Source organism: Gopherus evgoodei, chromosome 6 (genome assembly GCF_007399415.2).
Source record: "Gopherus evgoodei ecotype Sinaloan lineage chromosome 6, rGopEvg1_v1.p, whole genome shotgun sequence".
Taxonomy (NCBI): Eukaryota; Metazoa; Chordata; order Testudines; family Testudinidae; genus Gopherus; species Gopherus evgoodei.
Window position 1 is genome coordinate 36,399,664 of NC_044327.1, and position 26,817 is coordinate 36,426,480.

Here is a 26,817-nt window from a genome sequence, read left to right on the forward strand (position 1 = left end):
TGTGAATATGAAGTTACCATCTGTATTGGCTCAGGCACTCTCTGGAAGGCCTGAATTTCTGGTGGTCCCTAAGCAGGCCCCTTCTCCATAAGGTGTGTCTTCAAATGTAAGTTCCTCGTCACCTTCTCTTAAACAACTTACAGATGGAGCACCCTTCCTTAATACGCCCTTCTCCAAGGCATAATAAACTTCAGATGTGGGGGGTCCCAAGTAGGGATAGCAACCTCACATGTTGGTTAAATGTTTAAAACCCAGAAAAAGCATCTGCTTGGGCTAAAATATTACTAACTACAGTAATCTAAACTAAACCCTAAGGTATTACTAAACTTATCTATTTACAGGGAAAAAAAGCACAAACACTGTGATAAAGAACGTGAAATGAGACACCATACTGAATGCCCTGACTCAAGATGCAGGTGGAAATGAAGCAGTTCAGGGGTAGCACAGCCTTTATATAGCCATGGGAAGCGCCAAAATATTTCAAATGGCTAGTTATTTCCCTTGTTCTCAAAAGATATGTCTAAAGAGCGCACACACACACAAATGCAGCTGTGAGACTTAGACCCCAGGTCTACAGACTCAGACTCATGTCATGGTGCTAAAATAAATTTGTAGATGTTTCAGCTAGAGGTGGAGCTCAGGCTGTGAGACCCACCCCCCCTGCCAGGATTCAGATCCATAGATCCAGCCTAAATGGGAAAAGACGGTTACTCACCTTTGTAACTGTTGTTCTTCGAGATGTGTTGCTGAGGAGCGGGTGGGCCGGCAGGAGTATATATGGAGCGCCATGGTGGCGCCACTCTAGGGGGCGACCTGCCGGCCCACTGAGTTGCTAGGGTAAAAGTTTTCCGACGAATGTGCACGCGCGGCGCGTACACCTAACTGGAATGGATATGAGCAATCACTCGAAGAAGAATCTATAATTCCATTTTTAGTGCCACAGCACGAGCCCAGCAAACTAGAGTCTATAGACATGAGACCAGACTTGCTGCTATAGGTTTTATTTTGCAATGTAGACATACTGAAGGAAGTTGGGTTTATTTGTTTCTGCTCCCACATACGGGCCCCTTTTGACTCTCTCAAGAGCGGTACAAGCCTGAGGCTCAAAGATGGGTTCCCAAGAAGCAATACCCCTCTCTACTGCATGGGATGTATATGGACCAGACAGGTCTGTGTTTCTCCTGAAGGTCTCAGTCCAGGATAAAAGTAGGGATTCTTGAGGAGGCTATTATAGAGATGGCAGTAGGAAAAGGAAGCTGGGCCTGAAGGCTTCTTACGACACTCTCTGGAGCTGGCAGCGTCCATGCTGTATCCAGTGCTCTCAGTCTGGGACCTGTGGGGAAGTGGAGGTGGCAGCTGAGCTCCTCAGTTGGAGGCATCACTGATTATGTGGGCCACAGGGACTTCGGCATGGACACAGGCCTCTCCTTTTGTCTCTGGCTTTTCTTGTCCTAGCTCACTCCCAGAAACCTGAAAAGGTACCAGCTACTGCAAATACCTCGAAGAGGGAGTGGAACCAATGCAAATACCTCCCCAAAAGGCAAATGCAGCATGCCACTTGCCTGGGAATTAGACATACATTATTAAGCCTAAATATTAATTTAAACATTTGATACAAAATTTGGAATTTCCTTCAGAAAAGCTCTGCAGTTAGGAGGGCTGGCTGAGCCACTAACTTCTGCAGAAGAAGAAAAAAAATGAACAGATCTTCAGGGGGAGAACATTCCCCTGTTCCCAATCACTGACAGGCCTGGTTCTGTCTCCAAGCTGCAAGCAGGCCGAAGTGCCATTGTAAAACATCTGTGAATCTTAACACAAAGAAGATATGAATGACTTCCCTTTTCCTCACGCTGTGTCTCAGAAAAATTCACACACCAAAAATGTTCTAAATTAATCAAAAAGCATTGAAAGCTGAGACACTGTTAATAGTGCATTCCCAGAAACCTGTTATCTATATGCTTAAATTATATGGGAACTATAAGATTTTCTTCCCTTAGACTCACCATTTTTAGTTATGAAAAAGCCACAAATTGGAATCATACAATCACTAACGCTGTAGAAGAACAAAGGACAGCCACTCTCAAAAAAAGAAGCTTAACAGTAAACACTAGCAGCTGTACTTCTGAAAAACATTTAAAACTAACCCAGAAGGTTTGTGATCTCTCCACTAACTCAGAGAAAACAAACATACTAACAGTATAAAATGCTGTAGCATAGCCCAAGACTGCCAGATGGCTATTCGCTCAAGAATAATTTTTCACCAACATTTTAAACATTAAATCTACAAACTCAGATTAGTTATTTTATATATATTAGTCAAAGAAAAGGATTTACAACATCAATTATATTGTAATTTGCAGATACTCAGATTATATTTAAAAGGAAGACTCACTGTAGTGATGTTCCCTTTTCTCTTTTCTGCAAGAAAGGGGCAGGCTTTCATTTGTATATCTTTAACAGCAGCTGTCATTTTATACATTTGAGGGCTGTTCTTAATAAAGATCTCACACTGTGTTGTAACCACCAATGCAGGAGCATCACTTCTTGTTAAATCAGCCACAAACACGATCTCTGGATTTTTAACAATAATGTTCATTTCCATTGAAGATATCGGTTGCATAGGTGCTGGAAAAAAAAATCAATTAAGTTAAACCTATTGTTTGAACACACCAAGAAATTACTATAACTATACTGATATTTATGTTTACATATATACTGTATTTCCATTTGTTGTTGAGTAAAAAGTCTATTTCAACTAACACAGAGATAAAGAAAAAACATATCCACTGATGGTAGTTGGCATGTGTCTGGAATCATACACAAGAGAATACTCAACCATGGAAGACTAGCAGAAAAATAAGTTGTTAGACTGGAACTGAATGGTAAGACTGAGATTGTTTGACACAGTGAAGAAGGGAGACTTTTTAAGACATGGGAGCCAAACCTGGAAGCAGCCTAAACTTAATATTATTGTATAATAAAAGGTTACCAACCTTGCTCCTTTACAGCTAAAGTTTGCTTGATATTTCTCTGTGCAGCAGCACTTTCTGCATTAGCCTTTAAGAATATATCTGCAACAGTAAGTAGAAATTCCATGCTTGCACAGAGATATATGTCTTGAACAACTGCATCCAGGACAGTGCCATCTCTCCCCTGCTTGTAGCTTATATCCACCATGTCCTTCTTTTCAGATCCATGTTTTATTTCTACCATTCTGAAAGACAATTAAGACAGTGTACAATAAGACACTTTCAAAAGCAGACCAGGCCTCTAATATGAACAATTCATTCTCATACTCAAGGAGAGTTCTCATTCTGTCTAGAATATGACATTAGCAGAAGTTCCTTTTTTTTTTTTTTTAAAGGACCACTTCTTAAAAAAATTAGAAAACCCACCAATATATGCATTAACCAAAAAATGATGTTAAAATAACACACAACTCTAAAAAGCAACTTTAAGAAAGTGCACTTTCTTACTCAGCAGATCTGCTCTTCTTGGATAGTTAATCACAAATACTAGCTTTGGTGACTAAGTTTTTACTGCTGTATTCTTATTGACAATGAAAAGGCAACAAACTAAGTGTGCTGGAGTCCATTCTTTCTGATTCATTAGCAGAACTATCTAAGTTCTAATTAGTTATATCTGTTCAAATCCATAAGTAGCAATGGATACACACAGCTGTCATTGTGGGGATATTTTGAAGATATTGGTGCTGCACAGGTGTAAAAGAGTAAAATTTGTTCCAAATGATCTTTATTAATGCTGATGATGCATGAAAAGGAAAACTCTGCTCTGCAGGAACAGCAGATAGAAAAATTCGACTTTATACTTATAGCCTAATGGTTCTCAATTTATAACAAAAATACAATATTGAGCACCAGGTACCATTTGCAGCTTTCCGAGTACGACCTCACTTTACCATTCAGAAAAAATAGAAGGAAGTTACAGAGGTGAAACATGAAATAAACAGAATAGTTAACTCAGCCTCCTTGTTGCTAGAGGCTAAAGAACATAGATATCCATGATGGCCACTGCAACAGCCTTAACTCCAGAACAGTGGCTTTGTGAATTTGTTAATATAGCATTCAGAATATGACAGAGTTCAATGTTCCCATGTTCTGCCATGACTTTAATACTATATATTTTGTAAATATGAATAGTTTATAAAATCTAATAGTATTCAAACAAAGTTCTATGTTATGTATTACATAAGATTGTGTAGGTTGTAAACTAAACTGACACTAATGTTACATATGCTACCAACTAACAAAACCATAATAGTATGTGTTACTGTTCACTAACACACCTTCATCCAACGTTAGGCACAGTATTCATGCTATAGGGATGGATTCCTAACAGACCAATTACTTGAAAAGGTAAACACTCACACATCAAGGTTACACTTGAAATATTAAAACTGTGCTAATGACCAATATTAAAACTGTGCTAACGTACAAGTCTTAAGGGGTTTCATTGTGACAATTTTAAATGAAGTGTTTCATGTTTCAAAACCTTTTAATAGTATCTAAAAATATAATAATCAAGACACCAGAGAAACCATGATGAAACCTGAAAACAAATTACTGAGTATGTCCTCTTTCAGCTGCATTTTAATGTTCACTTAAGTGATATATAGTTTATTGCTGCACTAAAAAAAAAATTCCTACTGACATATATAGGCACAATTCTCTCCATATATCTTATCTATTGTCTTGTAAAAGACGACAGTTTTTCCAACTTGAATACTATTAGTATTATCCCACCAATATCAATAGGCCCCAAGTAATATCTGTAAGAAAGAGCAAGTAGCATGCAGAATATATAACCCAATCTGTGCATACACACAAATTTTAGTTACTTTCAAACTGTATTTGTAAGACAGGTAATTTAAACTCAAATAGCAACTTGTAGGTAGTTTTAGCAGCCCTAGGACTAGCCAACAACCACTGAAGAACAACAATTTAATCTTTTACGCAAAATTAACACCTTGGAGTTGTCTTCTGGACTGTCAGTCGTTTATCATCTAATGTGCAGTTTGCTAACTTGACTGAAGCATTCATTGAACCATCTGATAACATTTTGATAGCAGCTGATATCAAGACCAATTTAAACTCTGCAAGTTTCAAAAGATCATCTCTCTGATCCAAAGCAGAAACCTGTTTTAAAAAGGAAACATAACTTAAAATAAAGAAGAGAAAGCATTTTTCTAGATTTGTTCACAATTATTATACTTGAAGCATGGTTTGACTCAATCTGACTAGCAAAAGTTTTAATTATAATCATATTAAACGTAAGATTAAAAAAGGAAATGTATTGTTAAATCAAAACACTGTACTACCATTAAATCAATTAGATATACAGAGATAGCTCCACAAAGGCTAGGTATTACCATTAGTATATTACAACAAGCAGGTGCCACTGATGTGCACCGCTGACAGAAGGGCATGCCAATTTACACAAAAAAGCAGATTTTTTTAAAGCATCACTTTGACTAGGTTTCAAGTAATCAGTTACTGAAAGCTTCTTATTATTTTAAAACTTAAAACAAATTTAAACTCATTTTATTAATTTTGCCTAGAGTACATTTTTTTTAAATAAAACTTTTACCTTTTCATTTCCACACAGCCACCAAGAGGGTAGGAAGGAGAGGAGAAGCTGAGGCCTGGCCTACACTTACAATTTAGGTCAACATAGCTGTGGCACTCAGAGTTGTGAAAAATTCACATCCCTGACCATAGCTATGCTGACCCAACTCCCAAAGTAGACATAGCTAAGTCAATGGAAGAATGCTTCCATCTACACAGCTAAGCTACTCAGGAAGGTGGTGTTCCTACAGCAAAGGAAAAATCACTTCTATTGCGCAGACCATGCCTACCCCCTGGGGTTATGATCTCATAGCTATGGTGCTACAGCTATCCCGTAGTGTAGCTGTGGTCTGAGAATCAACAACTAGATAAAGCTCCTTGATCCTCTGGCTAAGCTCAGAATAGAGCAGCTGAGGGTTAGAGGCTGCTCTAATTTGCACCAGCTGGAAACAGTCTTCTATAGACCACACATTGGACATAGCTGGAGTGCAGCGCAATCCAGTCACTTTGCCTTTCCAAACAACACCATGGACTGCATGGAGAAAGATGTAGGAACCAGGTTTTCCAGCTCTCATCCCACTGGGGACTCCCACTGGAGCAAGTCTTGCCTGACCAACCTGATTGCCTTCTATGATGAGACAAGTGGCTCTGTGGATATGGGGAAAGTGGTGGACATGATATATACTGACTTTAGCAAAGCTTTTGATATGGTCTCCCACAGTATTCTTACCAGCAAGTTAAAAGAGTATGGATTGGATGAATGGACTATAAGGTGGACAGAAAGCTTGCTAGATTGTCAGGCTCAATGGGTAGTGATCAACAGCTCAATGTCTAATTGGCAGCCGGTATCAAGGGGTAGGTCTTGGGATCGGTTTTGCTCAACATCTTTATTAATAATCTGAATGATGGGATGGATTGCACTCTCAGCAAGTTTGCAAATGACACCAAGCTGGGGGTAGAGGTAGATACACTAGAGGGTACAGTTAGGGTCCAGAGTGACCTAGACAAATTGGAGGATTGGGCCAAAAGAAATCTGATGAGGTTCAACAAGGACAAGTGCAGAGTCCTGCACTTAGGACAGAAGAATCCCATGCACCACTATAGGTTGGGGACTGACTGGCTAAGGAGCAGTTCTGCAGAAAAGGACCTGGGGATTACAGTGGATGAGAAGATGGATGAGAGTCAGCAGTGTGCCCTTGTTGCCAAGAAGGATAACAGCATATTGGGCTGTTTTAGTAGCAGCATTGCCAGCAGATTGAGGGAAGTGATTACTCCCTTCTATTCAGCACTGGTGAGGCCACATCTGGAGTACTACATCCAGTTTTGGGCACCCCACTACAGACAGGATGTGGAGAACTTGGAGAGAGTCCAGTGGAGGCAACAAAAATGACTAGGGGGATGGGGCACATGACTGACAAGGAGAAGCTGAGGGAACTGGGATTGTTTAGTCTGCAGAAGAGTGGGGGGAGGGGGATTTGATAGCAACCTTCAACTACCTGAAGGGGTATTCCAAAGAGGATGTTCTTAGTGGTGGCAGATGACAGAACAAGGAGCAAAGGTCTCAAGTTGCAGTGGGGGAGGTCTAGGTTGGATACTAGGAAAAACTATTTCACTATGAGGGTGGTGAAGTACTGGAATGGGTTACCTAGTGAGGTGGTGCAATCTCCATCCTTAGAGGTTTTTAAGGCCTCGCTTGACAAAGCCCTGGCTGGGATGATTTAGTTGGTGTTGGACCTGCTTTGAGCAAAGGGTTGGACTAGATGACCTCCTGAGGTCTCTTCCAATCCTAATCTTCTATAATTCTCCTATGCTACTGTTTAGTACTGTTCCCAGTAGCAACCAAGTATTGTTAGAAGGATATAGTCTGCAACAGTAATCAAAATTGCTAACCCAAGTTTCTGAAGTATGAAACCTGGTAAAACCAGAGCCTCTATTGTCTAATGACAGAGACTAACATGCAAATTTCTCTGATGTTGGTTAAGGCACATGACTATGTTATAAAACAGCGGTTCTCAAACTTTTTTTTCCACGTGGACCTTCGCAGACCACTTGAAAATTGCTGCGGGTTTCAGCGGACCACTTAATGATCTTTCCAAATGTTGTGTGTACCATTAGATAACTATTGTGAAGCACTCTAAATAAAACCGCTATATAAAAAATCCTTAATAATTACACACTTTTTTTTCTACAAATAAAAGCATACAACTCATATTTTAATATCAGTAGTCTTACTTTTCTAATGCGATGGATGTGCCCTCTCTCCCCTGCTGCGGCAGCCCCCAAGGTGGGAAGGAGGGGGGTGGTCTCTCCCTCTCTCCCCCGCTGCAACAGCTCCAAAGTTGGGGCTGGGAAGAAGGGGAGGTATCTCCCTGCCAGCAGCAGCCATGGAGCTGGGGAAAGTTGCCTCTTTCTCTGGCAACCGCAGCCTTGCATGTCCTAAATTCCCCCCAATCCCTCTTCTCACCTCACTGTCCCCTCCCACCTAATCTCTCCAAGGCCAACACCTCACCTTACATGTGAGTCTTCTCCAGGGTCCAGGCATCTAATTAGCGGAACCACAGCTCCACTAATTAGGTGGGTGGCCCTTCATTCTCTCATATGCGGCAGCCCAGGTGCACACCTTAGAGGGAGCTATCTGTGGACCACCTGAATGGAGCTCGCAGACCACGGTGGTCCACAGACCACAGTTTGAGAACCTCTGTTCTAAAAGGATAGGGACAGGACTGGTTAACTTATCAAGAGTTAAACTCATGACAAAATGTAAGCAGAAACTCCCAGGAAAACACACCCAGTTTAAACCTTCTAAGTGGAGATTAGATGACAAGTATGATGATTTTGAATACACATTAGGATTGAAACTAGCTTCATATTACCCCAATTTTCAACCCACCTCCACAATATCATCAAAAACAAAGCAAATCCATCTGTAGTTTCATACTGTGTTTTATTCAAGGTTAAATTTCCTGGAAAATGAGAGTCAAATCACACAATAATATTCAGAGCTACTGAGTTTCCCTATTCTGTTTTCTGTAGTATCGTGAAGTGATGTAGCTGGTTGAAGATAATCTCATGGCACGTATACTAAATCTGTGACTACAGTTCGTAACTACTGCCCTTGAGCTATTCCTATGTAATATCCTCTAATTTAGAACATATTCCTGTTCAGAGCTGCCAGCATTTTCAGTAAGGTTACAGATTTCTTTTCTTTGATAACATGAAGTTATGTTTACCTGTTTAGAATTTGGACTATACAATACCAACGTGAGAGAGTCGAATAGAAAGTCCAGTTTTAGAGTTGTTTTAACTTTAACAGGTGAACGCAATTCCACTACAGCAGTTGTTACCATAGTTATTCCTTTTAAAAATGAAAGACGCATTAGCATTAAAATTGACAGCAAAACAGAAAATTACACATTCCTTAATGCATAGCACTCCTCGTATGACTACATCCTCCTCACTTCACCCCAAAAATCATCTGACATTACTAAATCCATTCTTCTGTATGACAAAGTCTTATTTTAAACTAAAAATTACACAAAAACACCATTCTAACTATCATAATTCCACAACAAGGAAAAACCACACGTTTTAATTCCTGTTAAAACTATTTAGGATTACATGCCATGCATCAGGAGGTTTATATAATCTCATATATGGGCGGGGAAGAAGGGGTGCTAGATGAGGGTAATTAACAGGGCCTATCTTTTTTACTTTGTGCTTTTGTCTGTCCTACTTATTTAGACTATATGTTTTCCTGGAGAATGACTTTATTATTGCGTGTCCATACACTGTATTGCACAGTGATCCTGCTAAACTGAGATTCTGAGGGATAAACAGTTTTAACGTAGTAATAGAAAGAAAAGATCATCATAAATAGAGGGAAATAACTGATACCAAAAAGCAAAGTACTCTCCATAAACAGTACCGATCCTGACCGATAATTGAATGTCTTATGCAGATTCTTAAAATGTCAATACAACTGGACACTATATAACTTTTATAGTAAAACACTCTAATGTCACAAGATCTACCACAGAAGGTTATTTGTCTTTTTTCTAACCCTACATCCATTTTAATTCATTCTTAATATATCCAGATAAAAAACTTTAAACAAGGCCATGGTATACAAACATACAATTTAAACACAGCTAAAGGAGACATCCTTGTAAATCCACTGGAAGAGTGAACCTGATAATAGCATATAATGCTTCCAGATTGTTGCTCATACCTGCAGAACGCTGGGAAGTACTGAGGGCATCGCTGCAGGTGTCACTTGTATCTTTAGGTTTTGGTAAAGGAGGTGGAGCACCAGAACTGTCCCCTAAATTTTCATTCAGTGTCCTCAATATAGTGGTTAAGTCTTCCTGACTGAGAATGAGCTTAAAAATAGTTTAAAAAAAAGGCTAACTTTGAAGAACAAACCTTATTTTACACTGAATATATCAGTATCACTCATTTTTAAAAAAACATATGGCAACTAAAAGGCAAAGTTTCTCACTTTCTTGCAGTCATTTCTCAAACATTCTCCTCTCCAAAATTTGTTCTCAAAAGAAAAGTATTTACTAACAAAGTAGGAGATTTATTTATTAGTTGGTAATGACTTTTATGCTGCTATATCCCAATAACACAAATTAGCACATTTGTCTTTGCTCAGAAGACTAGAACCATGAACAACATTTGTATAAAGCCTTCTATGTACTTAAAATTAGCTTTGGCTAGAATTCAGCTTGTATATGCACACCAGCAATGGTTCACATATTATTTAGTTCAGCTATGCAAACTTTTAATTAAAACATAGGTAATTGGGTATGAACTATTTTGCTGTATGTGAGTATACACCTATTAGCAGATGCATTTAGAGCATGAATCATATTTGTTGAAAGTCGTCACACGGGGCAGGTCACATAATACTTTCCAACATGAAGTCATTAGTCTCGTTTCTAAGCCTGGCAAACCAATGTATTTGTACAAATATAGAACACAAACCTTTCCCATATAGTCTTAATGACAGTACACTGTGGAAAATACACATTTTTTCGATCCTGATTTTTAATTAACATAGGTTCAAACCTACACAAATAGGTTCTGAAAAAGAATACATGAATTTGTTTCAAACTATACCTAAAAGGGTGTACAAAATATCCAACACACAGGTAAATCAAGGATATTGCAGGTCAGGAGTGAGCTACGTTATTACAACAATGAAGGAGAAATAATGTCTGCCTGCGTTTCACATAATCCTAGTCCAGTGCTAGAAAAAGCCATTGTAAGCTCTCACTTATCACCCCGGTCCCCTCCTTTTTCAGCCCTTATCAGTGAAAATCCACTCCACCTATAGCTTTCTGAAACAAAATTATAACCAAGTCAAGAAGTTTTGAGTTGGTGGTCAGTAAAATTCATTAGCTTCCCACAAATATTTTTGAGTCATTGCCAGTACGGGACACTTACATTCATAGGCTTAAGTCGTCCAAGTATTTTAATATCAGGCACTTCACTATACCAGGCAGCAGCTAAATTACGTTCAACAATAACTTCCAAATTTAGTGGCTGCAACAGCTGTATTTCACTTTGTAATGAATCTCTCTCAAAATGTGCTCTGTGGACAGAAATAAAATTATGTTCATAACTCAACATCCTTCACTTCATAATTTGAAAAACACAACTATGAAACATTTTTACATTTGCCTTACCCTTTTGAATAGTTTCTATATAGAGAGGAATAGAACCTGTCCCTGTAAGCAGTGAATTCCGTGTGAGGATTAAGGTATGCTAAACAAGGATACCCTAACTGGATATTTCCTTCTATTGAAGGGTTTGTGTAGGTCAGTGGTTCTCAACTTATTTATCATTGTGGGCTGCATATGCGGCCCATGTGTTACCTGGGCTGCAGGAGCTGAGTGGCAGGGTAGCGGCAGCCCAGACCCCGACTCCTGCTGCGTGGGGCCGGTGGGCTGCCCACTTTGGACCCTTGCCATGCGGGGGCGACCCAACACGTCCAGGACGCCTATCTCATGGCTTCCTTGGACCTCCAACCCCGCGGGGCAAGCCAGCAGCCCTGACCAGACCCCAACCCTGCCACACTGGGCAGTGGTGCAGCCTGCACCCGTCATGGTACAATTCCCCACTCTGAACCTTAGCAGCCAAAAGATGGGGTACCAGCATGAATTCCTCTAAGCTCAATTACCAGCTTAGAACCTGTAGCGCTGCCACCAACCAGGAATTCCAGTGCCTGGTACACTCTGGTCCCCACAAAACCTTGCCCGGGGACCCCCAAGACCCAGACCCTCTGGATCTTAACACAAGGAAAGTAAACCCTTTCCCTCACCGTTGCCTCTCCCAGGCTTCCCCTCCCTGGGTTACCCTGGAAGATCACTGTGTGATTCAAACTCCTTGAGTCACAAAACAGAGAGGACAATTCACCTTCCTCCTTCCTTCTCTTTCCCCCTCCCAGACTCTTCCTGAGAGAAAAGTAATCCTGGCACAGAGAGAAATCAGCCTCTCTCTCCCTCTTCCCTCCTTTCTCCCCACCAATTCCCTGGTGAATCCAGACCCAGTTCCCTGGGGTCTCATCAGAATAAAAAACAATCAGGTTCTTAAACAAGAAACTTTTAATTAAAGAGAGAAAAACTGTAAAAATGATCTTGTTAATTTAAGATGGAATAGGTACAGGTTTTTTTAGCTCTAGGCACTGGGAATACCCTCCCAGCCTAAGTATTCAAGTACAAATTAAAATCCTTTCAGCAAAAATACAAATTTGAACTCCTTTCAGCCAAATACACATTTGAACTTCTTCCAACCAAATACACATTTGCAAAATAAGAAAACAACCATAAGCCTAACTCGCTTTATCTACCTAGTACTCACTAGTCTGAACTTATAAGAGCCTGTATTGGAGAGACTGGAGAGAAACCTGGTTGCACATCTGATCCCTCTGAGCCCCCAGAGTGAACAACCAAAATCTAACAGCACACACAAAACTTCCCTCCCTCAAGATTTGAAAGTATCCTGTCCCCTGATTGGTCCTCTGGTCAGGTGACAGCCAGGTTCACTGTTCTTGTTAACCCTTTCCAGGCAAAGAGATATGAAGCACTTCTGTTCTATTAACTCTTACTTATCTGTTTATGACAACCCCACTGCACCAGGCAGCCGGGAACCTGGACTCCGCTACACAGGCCAGCATTGAGCGCACAGTTGAGCTGGGACATGTCTGTGTGTTAATTGGGTCACATGTGGCTGCTGAGAACTGCTGGTGTAGGTGGATATTTTCCTTAAACAACCACCTTAATTATTTTCTCAAAAACATTTCTGGTTGTGATTTATTTGTAGAGTGTCATGTACATTAATGATGCTATCTAAGTGATAAGCATAAACCTGTTCTTTAGATAAAAGCACTTTGCTTTGCGGAATTGTCAATATGAGGTATTTCAGGAGAATGAAATTGACTTTAAAAAAACCACACATACATATTAAGTTACCTGTACAGTTTTAGTTCACTCAGCTTCACTGTCATAGAGTCAATAACAGGTGGAAGGCTACACTGTGCCTTTGTTTTAACAGAGAACTGATTCTTTACGGTAATTAGACCGAAATCAGCAACAAGGACATTAGTAGAGTCTGCTGACTGTGGCACTATGATTACAGGTGCTTTAATATTAATATCCAGTGCCATTCGGGAACTCCGTTGTGCCAATTCTTTTACACCTGTAGCTGCTTTCTCTGCTGCTTGAACAGTTGCTTCAGTAATAGCTTCCTTAGCAGCTTGGAAGTTATTTATAAAAGCCTAGAAAATAATTAGAAACTGTCAATACATCTGATGTTATTAATCATGGGAATATTACATTTATTAATAATTAATTACCCTTTAAAATTCCATTCCAAATGCTATATTATGTGTCTTAATTGCTGGCAATATTACACACCCACCTAATTTGCCTATAGAGATTCTTTTATAAAATAATTTGACTAGAAGTGAAATATGTGTACAATTATTTCCATACTGTATAGTAAAGATGTAGTCCCAACACTAAAGCCCTTCCATCATGATTCTGAGGAATTACATGTAACCTACTCCAAGTTTGTGCATACTCGTTGGCTTTGGCAAATTGTATGAAAGAGGCATTCATTCTGATTGTTTTATACTCCAATGTCATGTGACAGCATAGTGTGTGTGTGAGTTTAAAATCTGTTCATGTACCATAAAAAGAAGTGAGAGAGTAATGAATAATAATAATTGCAGATGTATAGAAGCACTGTAGTTTTAGCTTTTCAGTTCCAGCATGCGAATGTGGAGGAGTTAGAATTTTGTAATTTTGGAAGAAAACTCTTTCAATTTCCCAATAATAACCAGAAGCTTGTATAAAAATAAGGGAGCTCTTATAAATATATATCATCTTGCATGTGCCTCTTCCACTTCTAGTTGGACACAGCTACCTACATATCTAAAAGAAGCTGGGGGAAGAGGGGGAGGCAAGACAAAGATCTGACTTACTAAAATAGTTGAAACAAACTTGTTGACAAAAACTACTTGAATGCAGCCAACAGTTAAATAAACCTGGCTGTCCACAATATTCATATTTGTATAGGCAGCACCATCTGTAGCATCCACGTACGACACCATTTTAAAACTGAAGACTTCTTTTCCTGTGATATAAAGAGCCTTAAAACAGAGAAAAGGGTAATTAAATCAAACCTAACATGGAAAAAGTTCACTATTAAAATAATTTCACTACAGTCTATTACAAAAATAAGTAAAACTTCATACTTCTAGGCTGCCTTTTATCTATGAATCTTACAGAATTTTACAAATAATGAGTTTGAAAATCCGTGGGAGAATTTTAAGTTTTGGACTATAATCTCAGCAGGTGTAAATCAGCTCACTGAAATCAGTATAGTAAGAAGCCATAAAGGACAGTTTAGTGTATAAGTCAAAGAAAGCTATTTTTTTAAATACAGCAGTCACGGAGTTGTAGGGGGACTGATGTTTAGGTTTCTGGACAATCAGACACATATCTCTTAGTGGAAACAATGATTCCAGGACCCACACACAGCAATAGAGAAAATACTGTTAGATGGTAGACTCCAATAATTAAGCCTAATTAGTGTCTGTCCACCAGGCAGCAGAAATCAATGACATATATGAGAATTCATACCTTTTTATACCATGCCATCTCATCAGAATCCGTAATAATTATGTTCTTTAATTTTGCAAACACTTCAGTTGCTGCTTTCCTCACGATCACTTGGCAATCAAGACCTTAAAAATACCCAAAATGCCACGTAAAATAATTAACTGATATCTGTTAGTATTTTGTAACTACATGTTCAAACTTTCACTCTTACCTTCTATGTGAATTTCAGATATTCTGCGTTTTTGTTCTCTAATAAAAACCCGCAAACAGGATAAATCTGCACAGACATGAAGGTCTATGACATCCTCATACTTGGATTTTTTTGACGCTGTGAGAGAATTGAAACCAACACTAATATTATTGTTTGTATTATGCTAATTCCTAGATCTTAGTGATGATAGACACATATTACCCGTTCAAGTTTAGTTGTAGGCTCAGTTTATATCTTTATTTAATTTTTAAAAAATAAACAAAACACACATCCTTTTTTAGTACAGAGGGAACAAAGTGCAGCTCCAAGAGGAAAACCAAATGCAATTTCAAGAGGTGACGAAAATGGGTGAAAAGTGGCCTTTGTGCTCCTCTTATCCGTAGCCTACTCTGTACCTGGCAAATGCCCTGGCATAACTTAGAGCATTATACCAACTACCAATGGCCCCAAGGGCAGAAATGGCACCCAGGAATCCGTAGTGTATATAGGGAAGCCTCAAATCACACCACAATCCATTAAGTGCATGTACAACGGGATACTAGTCCATGGTCAGCATTTAAAATCTGCACACATCATCCAGCATTAGGGATTTGATACACAGTTGCAGGTTTGAACAGGTGGGCATAAATCAAACCGGAGCAGGGATCCAATTAAACTGTACAACAAGTGCAGAACAACCAACAGCAGCCAGACAGGTTCCAATTTACATATTGGACCAAACTGACATTAATTAGCCTATGCCCAACAACTCTCAGAAGGTTGAATGAGGGTGTCTGTACTAACCACCGAAGCAGTAAGAAAGAACTGGCTGAGGCCCCTAGTATATCCCTGGTATTGAGTGCCTGGATCCACAAAGATGCATAAAACTAATAGTTAACATTCCTACACAGCATTCGGCCTGAACACAATACATTTCCGCTCTTCTCATACTCCTTTTCATAAGTGCTAGAGATCAGTGGAGTGAAAAAAAAGTTTGATTTCAATGGTTATTCTTCCTTTCCTTCATTTTCAGTCATATAACAGCCTGAAGGGCTCTCTACTTCTCCATCGTCCAACAGTTATCAAGAACTTTTGTCATCAAGAACTTCTCCCTACTTATGAAACTAAGGACACTGTCACATGTGGTGGGGACTTGGGGATGAAGGGCAAAAAAAAGGAAGCAGGGGGAACCAAGAAAAAAAAAAAACTTACTTAATTTCCTAAGAACATCCTTTTTCTCTTCTTTTTCCTGGACTACTACTTCTGTTATTTTAGTCTCTTGTTTTGGTAGAAGATTATTTAGGTAATTCATGGCATTCAGAAGTGCTTCATTATGCAAATGAACATCTAGAGACGAGAAATTCACCTACAAAAAAGGGCATTTTAGCAGGAACATTTTCCAAAAAGGTTTTTCCAAAATAAGACAATACACAAACTTCAAAACAAATGATAGTCGTACCTTTAACAGCTGCAGAACATTCTTGTAAGCAGTTTTCAACTCTGGTCCATTAATATCAGCCTATTGCCCCAGAAAAAATAATTAAAATAAAAATCTGCAAACTTCATACAGAAAGTTTACTGCAAAACATACTACAGCTCCATGCATTTGAATTTTTAGGTACCATATACACAACCCGAATTTTAAAGAAAGTCACCAGAAAGGTTAAGGAAATCACATTTCTAAAGGTAGCTTTATTGTTTCTTACCTTTATATATTCCAGGGTAAGAAGATCATCCTCTGTATTATCCAAAGTTGTTATGATGTAAACAGGTTTGTCTTTATCATCTTTTTAAAAAAAATTAATGTTAAAATAGCTTGGTTTACACTTATTTTTTTCCAAGAAAATGCAAGTAATTAAAACTTACTAGACAAGTGGTTTATAATGTAAATGCATACAAGATTATAAAGCAGACTATCACTGTCACTATAGCGTAGGATCAGCAGAGACTTATCCACAGCCCCAGAAAAACTGAATGTTTCTGATAAAATGATCATCAGCAAAACAGTTGATGTTGACATTTGGATTGTGATCATTGCGCAGCATAGTTAGCTCCCCACTGCAATGAACCAAATCAGTATACAGCTCCGAGCTGGATTTTATTCGGGAGGCAATTCAAGAACACAGCAGTATACTGGTTCATGATTTGTGAGATTTCCTTTGCAATCATTAGGGCAAAAATATTTTTTTTGAAATGAAAACCTAAAATTTAACACCCACACCCCAAGGCAACCAGAGTGCATGCTGGTACAGTCTCATCTATGAAATAAAATCCAATTGTTGGAGATACACAGGTGATTCCCATGGCGGTTACAATTATGTGTCTTGTGGGACAGGATCATTGTAAAAAAAAAAAAAAAAAAAAAAAGGTTAATGGAAGTGATCACATCCCATTTGGCCCAAGAACAGGGGATTTTATGGATGATGCACTTTTCCTGGTATCAAAAAGGTTAAAATAAAAGAAATACTGTCCATGAATAATTTGTTTCTCTCTCCCACTCTTATTTAAATAAGTTTTAATTTTTGAGGGATGGATCCTGCAAACTTTAGCTGACATAAGGGAGCCCAACAGACTTCCTGGAACGAACTCTTCACTGTACTATTGTAGGTTTGCTTATCATTTTTAGAGCATCATGTATATTCTTACCCATATACTCTGGACACAGTAAACAGACTTCTCTAAGAAAAGCATTTGCAGCCATATCAAATGTTCTGAGTTTAAGTTCAGTGCCTAATCCTACAACTTCTAGCTGCAGCACAGGCTTTTCAGTACCATCAGCAAGACGACACAACTGAATTAAGACCTGGGAAAAAACAACATAATAAGGCATGCGATAATGGTGACACACAAAGTATAGTTTCATCAGAGTTTGTATTCAATGAATATCCAATTCAAATGTAATTTTAGACAGAAAATGTTCCTTGAAAATACTCTGAAGAATATCCATTCAGTATTAAAACTGCTAACAGTAGATGTTGCTATTTCTATAAAACAAAACAGCAAAACAAGAATGTGTACAAAATAAAACTTCATTCTAAAAAGCAGCTCCATAAACAGTTCTAGAAAGTTAATCTCATTCAGAGCCAGATTCTCAGCTCATGTAATCTAGTATAGCTCTATTGATTTCAAATGAACTATGCTGAATTACAGTGGCTGAGGATCTGTCCCTCTGTCCAAACATCATTTAAGAGTGCAGTTCTGAACTAGACACACAGCCGTGTTCAATGGAGAACCAGGGTGGTTTCATGGCACAGGCATTCCTTGTTTCCAGCTGCTTCTACAGGTCTTCATGGTTCTTCACTTCAAAGAGAACAATAGAAACAAGGAGACCAAATCTATCTGTCTTTATTAGAAGCTTTCCCTACATATGAAGTAGAGGAAAGAGGAGCTCTCCTCAAGTACTAAATCCAATGAATGGGAAAGGAACTCCTCTATCAACGTAATCTACATTATGAAATAGTTTAAGAACCCCGTTATAAACTACTTTCAAATATAGAAAGTATTAGATTTTATGTATGGATAAGACTTTCAGAACTACACTTATTCTTAGTCTGTCAACTTTGTGTGCGAGGGGGTGCATCTTACGTCTGGAGAGGACCTACCATATTGAAGGTATTACCATAATCTAAACAAAAATACTTATTTTCAGGATTTTTATGAGCCAAGTGTTCTGCATGAGAGCACAAGACAACTCTTCAAAATCTTATTTCATATAGTGCTTTCATAAAAGCACTAACCTGAGGTAGCTTTACAGAATTAAAAAGACAGTGCATAGTATATGGTATAAATTATAGGGAAAAATAATATAACGAACCCCCCCCCCAAAAAAAAACCCCTGCACAGTGAATATGCCAAATATTTAGTCATGAGATCAATAACAGAGGCCAGAGAAACCAAAGATAGCTAGCAAAATGAATATTGCTAGATTTTAAGGTAATTGTTATACGATGGAGCATTAATGGGCAGAAAGGTTGTTCTAGATGGAAGGAGATGCAGACACAGCTCTCCCACTGACCATGGAAAGTTTTGGAGAGGGGGAGACAAAGCTGGGAGGTAAAAGGGAATAAGAACATAGTAGCTTTGTTTTTTAAAGAAAAGATAAGGTAACAGTAAACTTAAAAATTAAATGAATGGAAAGATAGTCAAGATGTTTGAGAATAGGGTAAAGGGATGTACTTCTTGATGCAGACAAGAAGGTAGGGTGCTGCATACTGCACGTTAGACTTCGGACAATTGGGACTTGGACGCCACAGAAGAGCTGCAGCCATCAAAGCAAGAGGCAACAACGGCATTAATGAGGATTTGAACATAGGTGGATTCAAATAAGCAACATACATGGACCAGGTTGTGGAGATGCTACAGACAGACTAGAGTATATTCAGGAGAAAACAAAAAGTTATATTACCTCAGGTATTTCAAATCTTAGCTGGAATTCTGTCATATTTTTCAAAGATTCTTGCTTCTGAAACCTTTTTCTTCTGACACTGTTAACTCTGGACAGAGAGCCAGAAGATGCTTCAAAAAATGGCATCTCCTCCACAGGACTGGTGGGGGCATCATAAAATTCTTCTTCCGATTCTAAATTTAAAGTTGCATTAATGATCACTTCATGAATATTTAAATTTCATACCAACACTAATTTTGCAATAATATAGTACAGAATTTATTTGAAATATCATCTATAAACAATTACACATGAGTGTGGTAAGATTATCTAGTAAATAATTAGATATAATCAATGGTAAGGTTAAAGCTTATGAATGAGTGTATTTTGGAGATGCCATCCCTTGATAAGAGTGAATGTGTGATATATAACGAAGATATGTATGTGACAGGTGGTCTAAATGCACCATATAAAGCAAAACACAGGAATGAAATTAAAATAAATATTAAAGTAACTATTAAAATAATAAATAATCAAACAGCTCCACATTCAATGTATTACAAGTAAAATCAGAAATATATCTATTTGAAATCTAGTCTTTTTTAAAAAAAAATAGTTAAAAGTGGTTACAGATACATCTGCTCTTGGTCTCTGTCTTTTTCTCTCTCTCTCTCTCTCTCTCTCTCTCTCTCTCTCTCTCTCTCTCTCTCATCTTTTGTAATTTTTAAAAAATGTTTTACTCTCCATTGTTGCTATGTGAATAACACTCACAAATAACTGTGGAAGTGAACAACACTCTGCATTGAGAGCTCTCAGTGTAAATTAAAAAGAAAAAAAAAAGGAGAATTACATTTTTCTTTAATCTTTTTTTAAATAATCATATATATTACATGTAAAAGTAAGCAAAAATGGTCAGATGTTATTTTTATATTCATCTTTTATGTTTAAGAAAGTCTTTAATACTAGAAATAACATTAAATTACTTAACTAAGCTTTTAAAATTTAATCTATAAATGGGATTTTATAACAGCCTTATAAAAATATGTATTCAAAAGTGATTTGTCTCTCATAGCACATCTTCTATTTGATTCTTATTATTTCACTGCAGTATCGTTCAGACAAAAATCATGAGCTAGAATGGGGAAGCCTTAAGCAAGAGTATTTTCAGCAGCAGCGAAAACATAAAATATTGGATTTTTTTTTTTTGCATGAACATCTCCTTCTTGCCCTGCCCGAAATGTGCTATTTTGTAAGAGTGCTCTTTTCAAAAAGTCAAAACTCTGCTGCACACAAGCTTCCAAGTGGCTACCTATAAACAACTGTAAATTCTGAACTTGTTATTAATTATTAATTTATGCAGTCTCATGAAAATTTTCTGGCCATTAAAACAAATTTTGCACAAAGATTTTAAAAGAAAGCAAAAGGTAAATTAAACCCTCTCACACTTGAATGTACTACCATCCAGCATATTCAAAGCATAAAAAAGGAAACAGGCAGCAAAAAAGTATCACCATTCCTGTTAGTAAACATACAATGAAATAGTTACGATTTTTAGTATGTGAGAAACATTAAACAACACAACAGTTCTCTCCATATCACCTGAATCTTCCAGTTGGGGAAGAAAATGGTACATACTCAGAAGCTTGATCATATCTTTATGCTAACATGAACTTATGAGTCTGAGCCCCCAAAATACTAACTTTGCTCCACAATGCCACATTAGAATATTGTAGTTTTTTATGTTTACTTTTCACCATCTTTGTATTCTTAATATTGCACTTAATTTAATAACTTTTATTGACATAATACCTATTTAAGAAAATGTGTTCTAAAATAGTTGATCTTTACCTGACTCAGTTAATGAATGAAGTTCCAAAAAAGGAAGTACATTTTGCGAAACTTGTGGTGTTGGAAGCAGAGGAGTTACTGCAATCTGAAATAGAAGACAACATGAAAAAAAAAAACTAATTTAAAAATATTTTAATTCAATTCTCCTTTCCATTTTGACTGACTACAGCTATTTCAGACAACTAATTTGTATATATTTTAAGACTTTATATTAATAAGAAAGAAAACGTCTTTGTATCATGATTTTTAATTACCTGTTAAAAATAACACCTTAAACCAGAAGTTTTCAAAATGTGGACACGCCCTCCAGAGAAAGGCATGTGGACCTGGGAGGTCACGAAGGCGGGGGACAGCACAGGCTGAACACCAGAAGTACTGAGCCCCCTACCGGACAGGGCCCCCTACCGGACAGGCCCCCCCTCCTGATTCCAGCCCTTCAGCACAGCCCAAGAGCACAGAGTGCTGTCCTCTTCCCCTGCCAGACAGAGCCTGGAGAAGTACGTGAAGTAGTAGAAGTAGATGGGGCCACGCGGAAGGGCCAGAGTCAATAGGGAGTTCTGTCTGGCAGGGGGCCAGTACTCATGGGGTGCAGCCTTATGCTCTCCTCCTGACCCCAGCCCTTCAGCATAGCACTGTGGGGAGCATGATGGGCAGGACCTGGGTCCCAGCAGCCAAGACAAACTAAGTGCTGCAGGGAGCTGAAGGCTTCCTTAAGTTCCTCATGGTGAGCACCCCCAATCCCCCTGGGTACTGGTTACCTCATCTCACCATCAAACCCAGCTCCTGTCTCCTCCCCTACCCCTAACACTTCTTGCCTGTTCCTATTGTGTTACTCCCTATCTTTTGCCTTGGCCTCCCCTCCACCTAACTCTCTCTCCTACCCTACCCCTACCACTAACTCCCCCATCTCCCGTACCCATTACCCCTCACCTTCCACCTCACCTCCTCACCATAATTGCCCCTTTTGTACCCACCACAGCACCCCTTTTACCTGCCACTACCTCTTACATTTTTCTCTCTCTGCATCTCCTGGCCCTGCTGTTAGCCACATAAGGAGAAGTGAAGTAGCCCCTAAAAGTAGTAACAGAGCCCACCTCATCCCCAGAAGCCTTTGTGCTCTGCCACCAGCTGCACTTCATTTTGGATTTCTACCGATTTTTCCAGATATTTAAATTAAATTATAATAAGAGAAAACAAGGTCTATACTAAGAATTTTTTGTTTCTTCAAAATACTGTTGATAAAGTAAAAATTCTCCTTCAGAAAGATCCTGTTGCTGCCATTACACATGAGTTTTGTCCCTCAGATCACGAGATTACCAGAGGATAGTACCAAAACTTCACTGACCAATGCACTCATGCCAAGTCAGCACCTTCTAACTCCCACATGCTATAACTGATGTGAGTGTAAGGTTTCACTCAGATGTTCTTTCTACTCAGTGGAGATCAATTGTTTTGGTGTTCAACAATTGTGAGTGAGTGGAATGTTTCGTGAAGTGAAAATGTGACCACACTGATCCTGGGGAAGGAATAAATAGAGCCAGGAAAAAGAAAAATAGCAAATATTCTTCCTGCTTGAACTTGGGGTTCACATAGTCCTCGACTGCAATGTGTTGTTTGTGCTGAAGTTCTCTCTCAGATTAGCATGAAACCAAGAAAATTGAAGTGCCATTTGGAGACCAAACATCATGCCCTCAAAGATAAAACCACAAGATTATTTTTTTTGAACAAAAGCTCTTTCATCCTAAAGGACAGATGAATCAAAGAACACTGTGCTACTCCTGCCAAAGCACTTGAAGCGTCTGATACTGTCTTATGTCAAATACCAAGAAGTGGAAAGTCTCATTTGATTGGTCAGAGTCATGTGCTTCTAGCAGCAACTGAAATGGCACCGATAATATGGGAAAAGAAGACTGCTGACCAACAATCTCACGCTAGTATCTGAAAACATAGTTAGCTGCAGAATTGCTGAGATGTCAAGGAGCAGATCGTCAAGGTAGTGAGATACAGCCCTTTTTCCACACCACAAGTTGATGAGAGCGCTGACTTTGCCAATGCAGCACAAGTGATGGTTTTCATAAGATAAATCTACTCAGCTCAGATCAAAAAAGACTTTATTTTGCCATTCTGTCCCAACAAGAACTACAGATGAGGAGTTGTTGAAAATTTTAGACCAGTAAATGGCGGATAAAAACATTTAGTAGAATTGTTGTGTCAAGATTTTTATGGATGGGGCAAAAGTCATGACTGATGAAGTAGTGAACTTGTTGCTCAGATGAAAGCTGTTGCATCATACAGTTGCTCAGAGAGGCACTAGCCTTGAATGCAATCCCAAAAGCAGATGTCAGATGTACTGATCGCTGCTGTCAAAGTTGTGAACTTCATAAAAGCTTGACCACCAAACTTATGCCTCTCCTCAGTGCTATGTGAAGAAATGGCATTGTTGCACCAGAAACTTCTGCTTCATACAAAAGTTAGGTTGTCGTCACACAGTAAATTTCTGGCAAGAATCTGGAAACTCATGAAGGAGTGTCATATGTTTTTGAGCAACTCTGAAACACCATTTCACCATTACTTCCATGACCAGGTTTTATTGGGCTATATGGCTAACATTTGACAAGCTCAATTAACTTAACCTTTCATTGATAACAGAACAGTTTCTTTGTCCACGAAAATGTGCAGAGGTTTGCCAAAATATTTTGCTATGGAGGGAGTATTTATATGCTGCAAGACAATGTAACTATGTTCCCAATATTGTCTGCTGTCAGTAAGAACTGTGAAATGTTCTATAAGTTAACTATGTAATTCATCTTTGAATATTTGTCTCAGCTTTGCACACAGTTCAGCAAATATTTTCCCAAAAGAGAGTGAAATGAATTGCAGGATTTCACCTGGATTTGAAAGCCATTTTCAGAGGATTTCATACCAAAGGTCAAGACTGACATGAGTCTAAAAGAGAATTTGATTGACTTCACTGATAGCTCTGTTTTGAGAGAGAATTTAAAGCACACCTCTTGATTAGTTTTTCCTCTCAGTTTAAAAAGAATTCCCCAAACTGCCCCCAACTCAAAATACTTATTCATTTTGCCTCAAGGTATCTATCTGAAGTGAGCTTTTCTTCACTTATATATATAAAAAGAATAGAAGCCAGTTGAATGTAAAGACTGATTTGCAACTGAAACGCTTTTAAATCAGAGATTTCATAAATCGTGACAGCAAACACATTTATCCTACTCACTGAGACAAATGCAAGTCAATAACGGCCCTTTTATGTTAGAGGTTTTCAATGTATTTTCATCTGTGGACCCCTAAAAAATTTCCAATGGAGGTACAGACCCCTCTGGAAATCTTAAACATAGTCTGAGGACTGCCAGTGGTTCGCAGAGCACAAGTTGAAAACTACTGTTTTATGTTAAGGTTTACCCAGTAGAAGGACTGTGGTGCTGTGCTATTTATGTTGCTTTCTATCTAAGCAAAATGTTTTGTTAGCCAAGAAAAAAAAATCCTCTCGTTCTAACAGCAAAAATATTGTTTCTTAGTATGGGAGTGGCGGGAAGCGCATGCTCATGGGACATCAGTCTCCTAAGAGGGGCTCAGCAAAAAAATGTTTGGGACATTCTGCCTTAGGGTATTAAAATTTAAGAAGAGAGAAATGGGACAAAGCAAGGCCTCACAAATCAGATGGAAGCAGCAGCTAATAGAAGCTTCCCCAAGTGCTATAAGATGACAATGGGAGGTATGCAAAAAAGGGCTGGAAGCTCTATTTCACAGATTCAAGAGATAGGGAGGATGGAAAGGATGGACCTGGAGGGAGGTAGAAAGAGGAGAGCTGGACCTGAAAGCTATCTTCACAGGGCTGGGGGAAACCAGAAGGCAGGGCAGGGGCTGGAGGCCCCCCCCCACAGGTGAGGGGGAGGAGGGAGTGGAAGAAAGCACATACTAGAAAGCTTGCTCATCTCCCTTTGATCTCTCCCTGTAAGCTTCAGAGACTACAAGGAACAGATGGTGGTCCTCAGACTTCTTCACAGTACTGGAGAAAGTAGGAGGCAGCAGATGCTGGTGGAGCTTTTGATTGGGGATATATATTTCTATTCTAGTCTACATAGGTTTTTATACCATAGTCATCACCATGAAATCTGAGCATTTTCCAGTAGCACATTAAGCAACACATCTAGACATCTGTCAACACACACACACACACACACAGAGCTATGTGTTTATATTAGAGAAGACAAACACAAAGAAATGTGTCTTACACTTGGAGTGGAAAGTATAAGATCTCCGATGGACCGTAGTTCTCAAAGAAGTTAATTTGACAGTCACAGACACACAAACCCCCGAAAACATTCTGGGAAGTAGCAGAGCCAAGCAGCAATTGGGAGCTAGAAGGAATTTTACCATGTGGAGAAGGAGCAGGTAGGAGCTAAGAGAGGACCAAGAATCAGAAGACTGTGGGGAAATAGGAGACTTAACTTCTCAATGTGGCCATTGTGATGACCAGGAGGAAAATCACTTTAGCGGAGAGATGTAAAAATCACCATGAAGCCAGATGCTCAAAGATGACCCATCAGAGCTGATATCAGTTTTGAGACCCAGAGTGGCGCTGGGTCCCTAACTGGAGGGCACAGTCTATTTATACCCTTTAGAAATCTGATGGTCACCGGGTTAGAACATACAGGCCAACTTTCCATCAGGGGGTGGAAAGCTGAGATTGCACCCAAGTGAACTCTTAAAAAAAACTAACTGAGAAACCCAACTCCTTTAGGTAGAGCAAGTATTCCAGAATGTCATGCACCTTAGCCTATCTAGGATGGAGGGAAGCTTCACTACCTGGATCAGACAGAAAAAAAGTTTTCATTTCATAAGATAAATATATCTGGTGAATGGCTCTCTCCCGTTCAGTAAAATGTTCTGAACAGTGAAAGAGCAATCTATTTCCCCTTGAGTTAACCACTCAGCATCCATGCAATACAGAGAGGGTTGTGAGGATATGGATATAGAAAATGTCTCTGATTCTGAGATGATGTCTCTGATTTGGGTAGGACAGAAAGCATTTGAGGGTCTGAGAACCAGAACTGCTTTGGCCAAGCAAGCACTATTTAAGAAAAATTTGGTGTGGTGCTGTGAATTTCAGAACTACCGGGGAATTAAAGATACGGGAGGAAAAACAAAGCAGATTGCCCTTCCATTGGAAGAAGAACATATCCGTCATTGAAATTGGACTGTGACTCACTCTGGAACAGACCCGGTAGCATTTCCTGTTCTGTATTGGGGCAAACAGATCTACTACAGGTGTTCACCAAGTCTGGAATATCAACCTGACCACTTCAGTTTCGAGAGACCATTCATGCTTCATTCTGAAGGATCTGTTGAGGTGATCCGAGAGGCAATTCTGCATCGCCAGGAGGTGTGAAACTGTGTGTGCCACTGAGTTCTGAACGCAAAAATTCCTAAGACTTACTGCTTCCTGGCAAAACTAGTCCCATCTGGTTACCCCACTTGTTTAAATAGAGTATTCACAATGGTGTGGTCAATAAGAACTTATATCATACTGGCATTAACATGGAGCAGGAAGCTTGGACAGGCATCAGAATGTGCTAAGTTAGAGTATATTGATGTGTACAGCCAGCTCCTGATTCAACCACAGGACTTGGAGATCCCCTAAGTGTGCTCCCCAGCCTAAGG

At 39.0% G+C, this 26,817-nt stretch overlaps 1 protein-coding gene across 4 annotated transcripts in view; it reads right to left on the reverse strand.

Moving 5' to 3' along the window:
• VPS13A (vacuolar protein sorting 13 homolog A) overlaps window positions 1-26,817 on the reverse strand; it is a 332,822-nt gene that overhangs the window by 172,246 nt on the left and 133,759 nt on the right. For all 4 annotated transcript variants that reach the window (XM_030566144.1, XM_030566145.1, XM_030566146.1 and 1 more), the window contains exons 24-39: window positions 21,136-21,220; window positions 19,309-19,481; window positions 17,550-17,706; window positions 16,610-16,689; window positions 16,363-16,422; window positions 16,116-16,269; window positions 14,925-15,041; window positions 14,735-14,838; window positions 14,074-14,241; window positions 13,061-13,365; window positions 11,034-11,181; window positions 9,814-9,964; window positions 8,816-8,940; window positions 4,987-5,156; window positions 2,994-3,214; window positions 2,393-2,625 (exon numbers count right to left, since the gene is read on the reverse strand). In XM_030566144.1, the coding sequence (XP_030422004.1) occupies window positions 2,393-2,625; window positions 2,994-3,214; window positions 4,987-5,156; window positions 8,816-8,940; window positions 9,814-9,964; window positions 11,034-11,181; window positions 13,061-13,365; window positions 14,074-14,241; window positions 14,735-14,838; window positions 14,925-15,041; window positions 16,116-16,269; window positions 16,363-16,422; window positions 16,610-16,689; window positions 17,550-17,706; window positions 19,309-19,481; window positions 21,136-21,220 (2,451 nt within the window). The remainder of the gene's footprint in view (window positions 1-2,392; window positions 2,626-2,993; window positions 3,215-4,986; window positions 5,157-8,815; window positions 8,941-9,813; window positions 9,965-11,033; window positions 11,182-13,060; window positions 13,366-14,073; window positions 14,242-14,734; window positions 14,839-14,924; window positions 15,042-16,115; window positions 16,270-16,362; window positions 16,423-16,609; window positions 16,690-17,549; window positions 17,707-19,308; window positions 19,482-21,135; window positions 21,221-26,817) is intronic.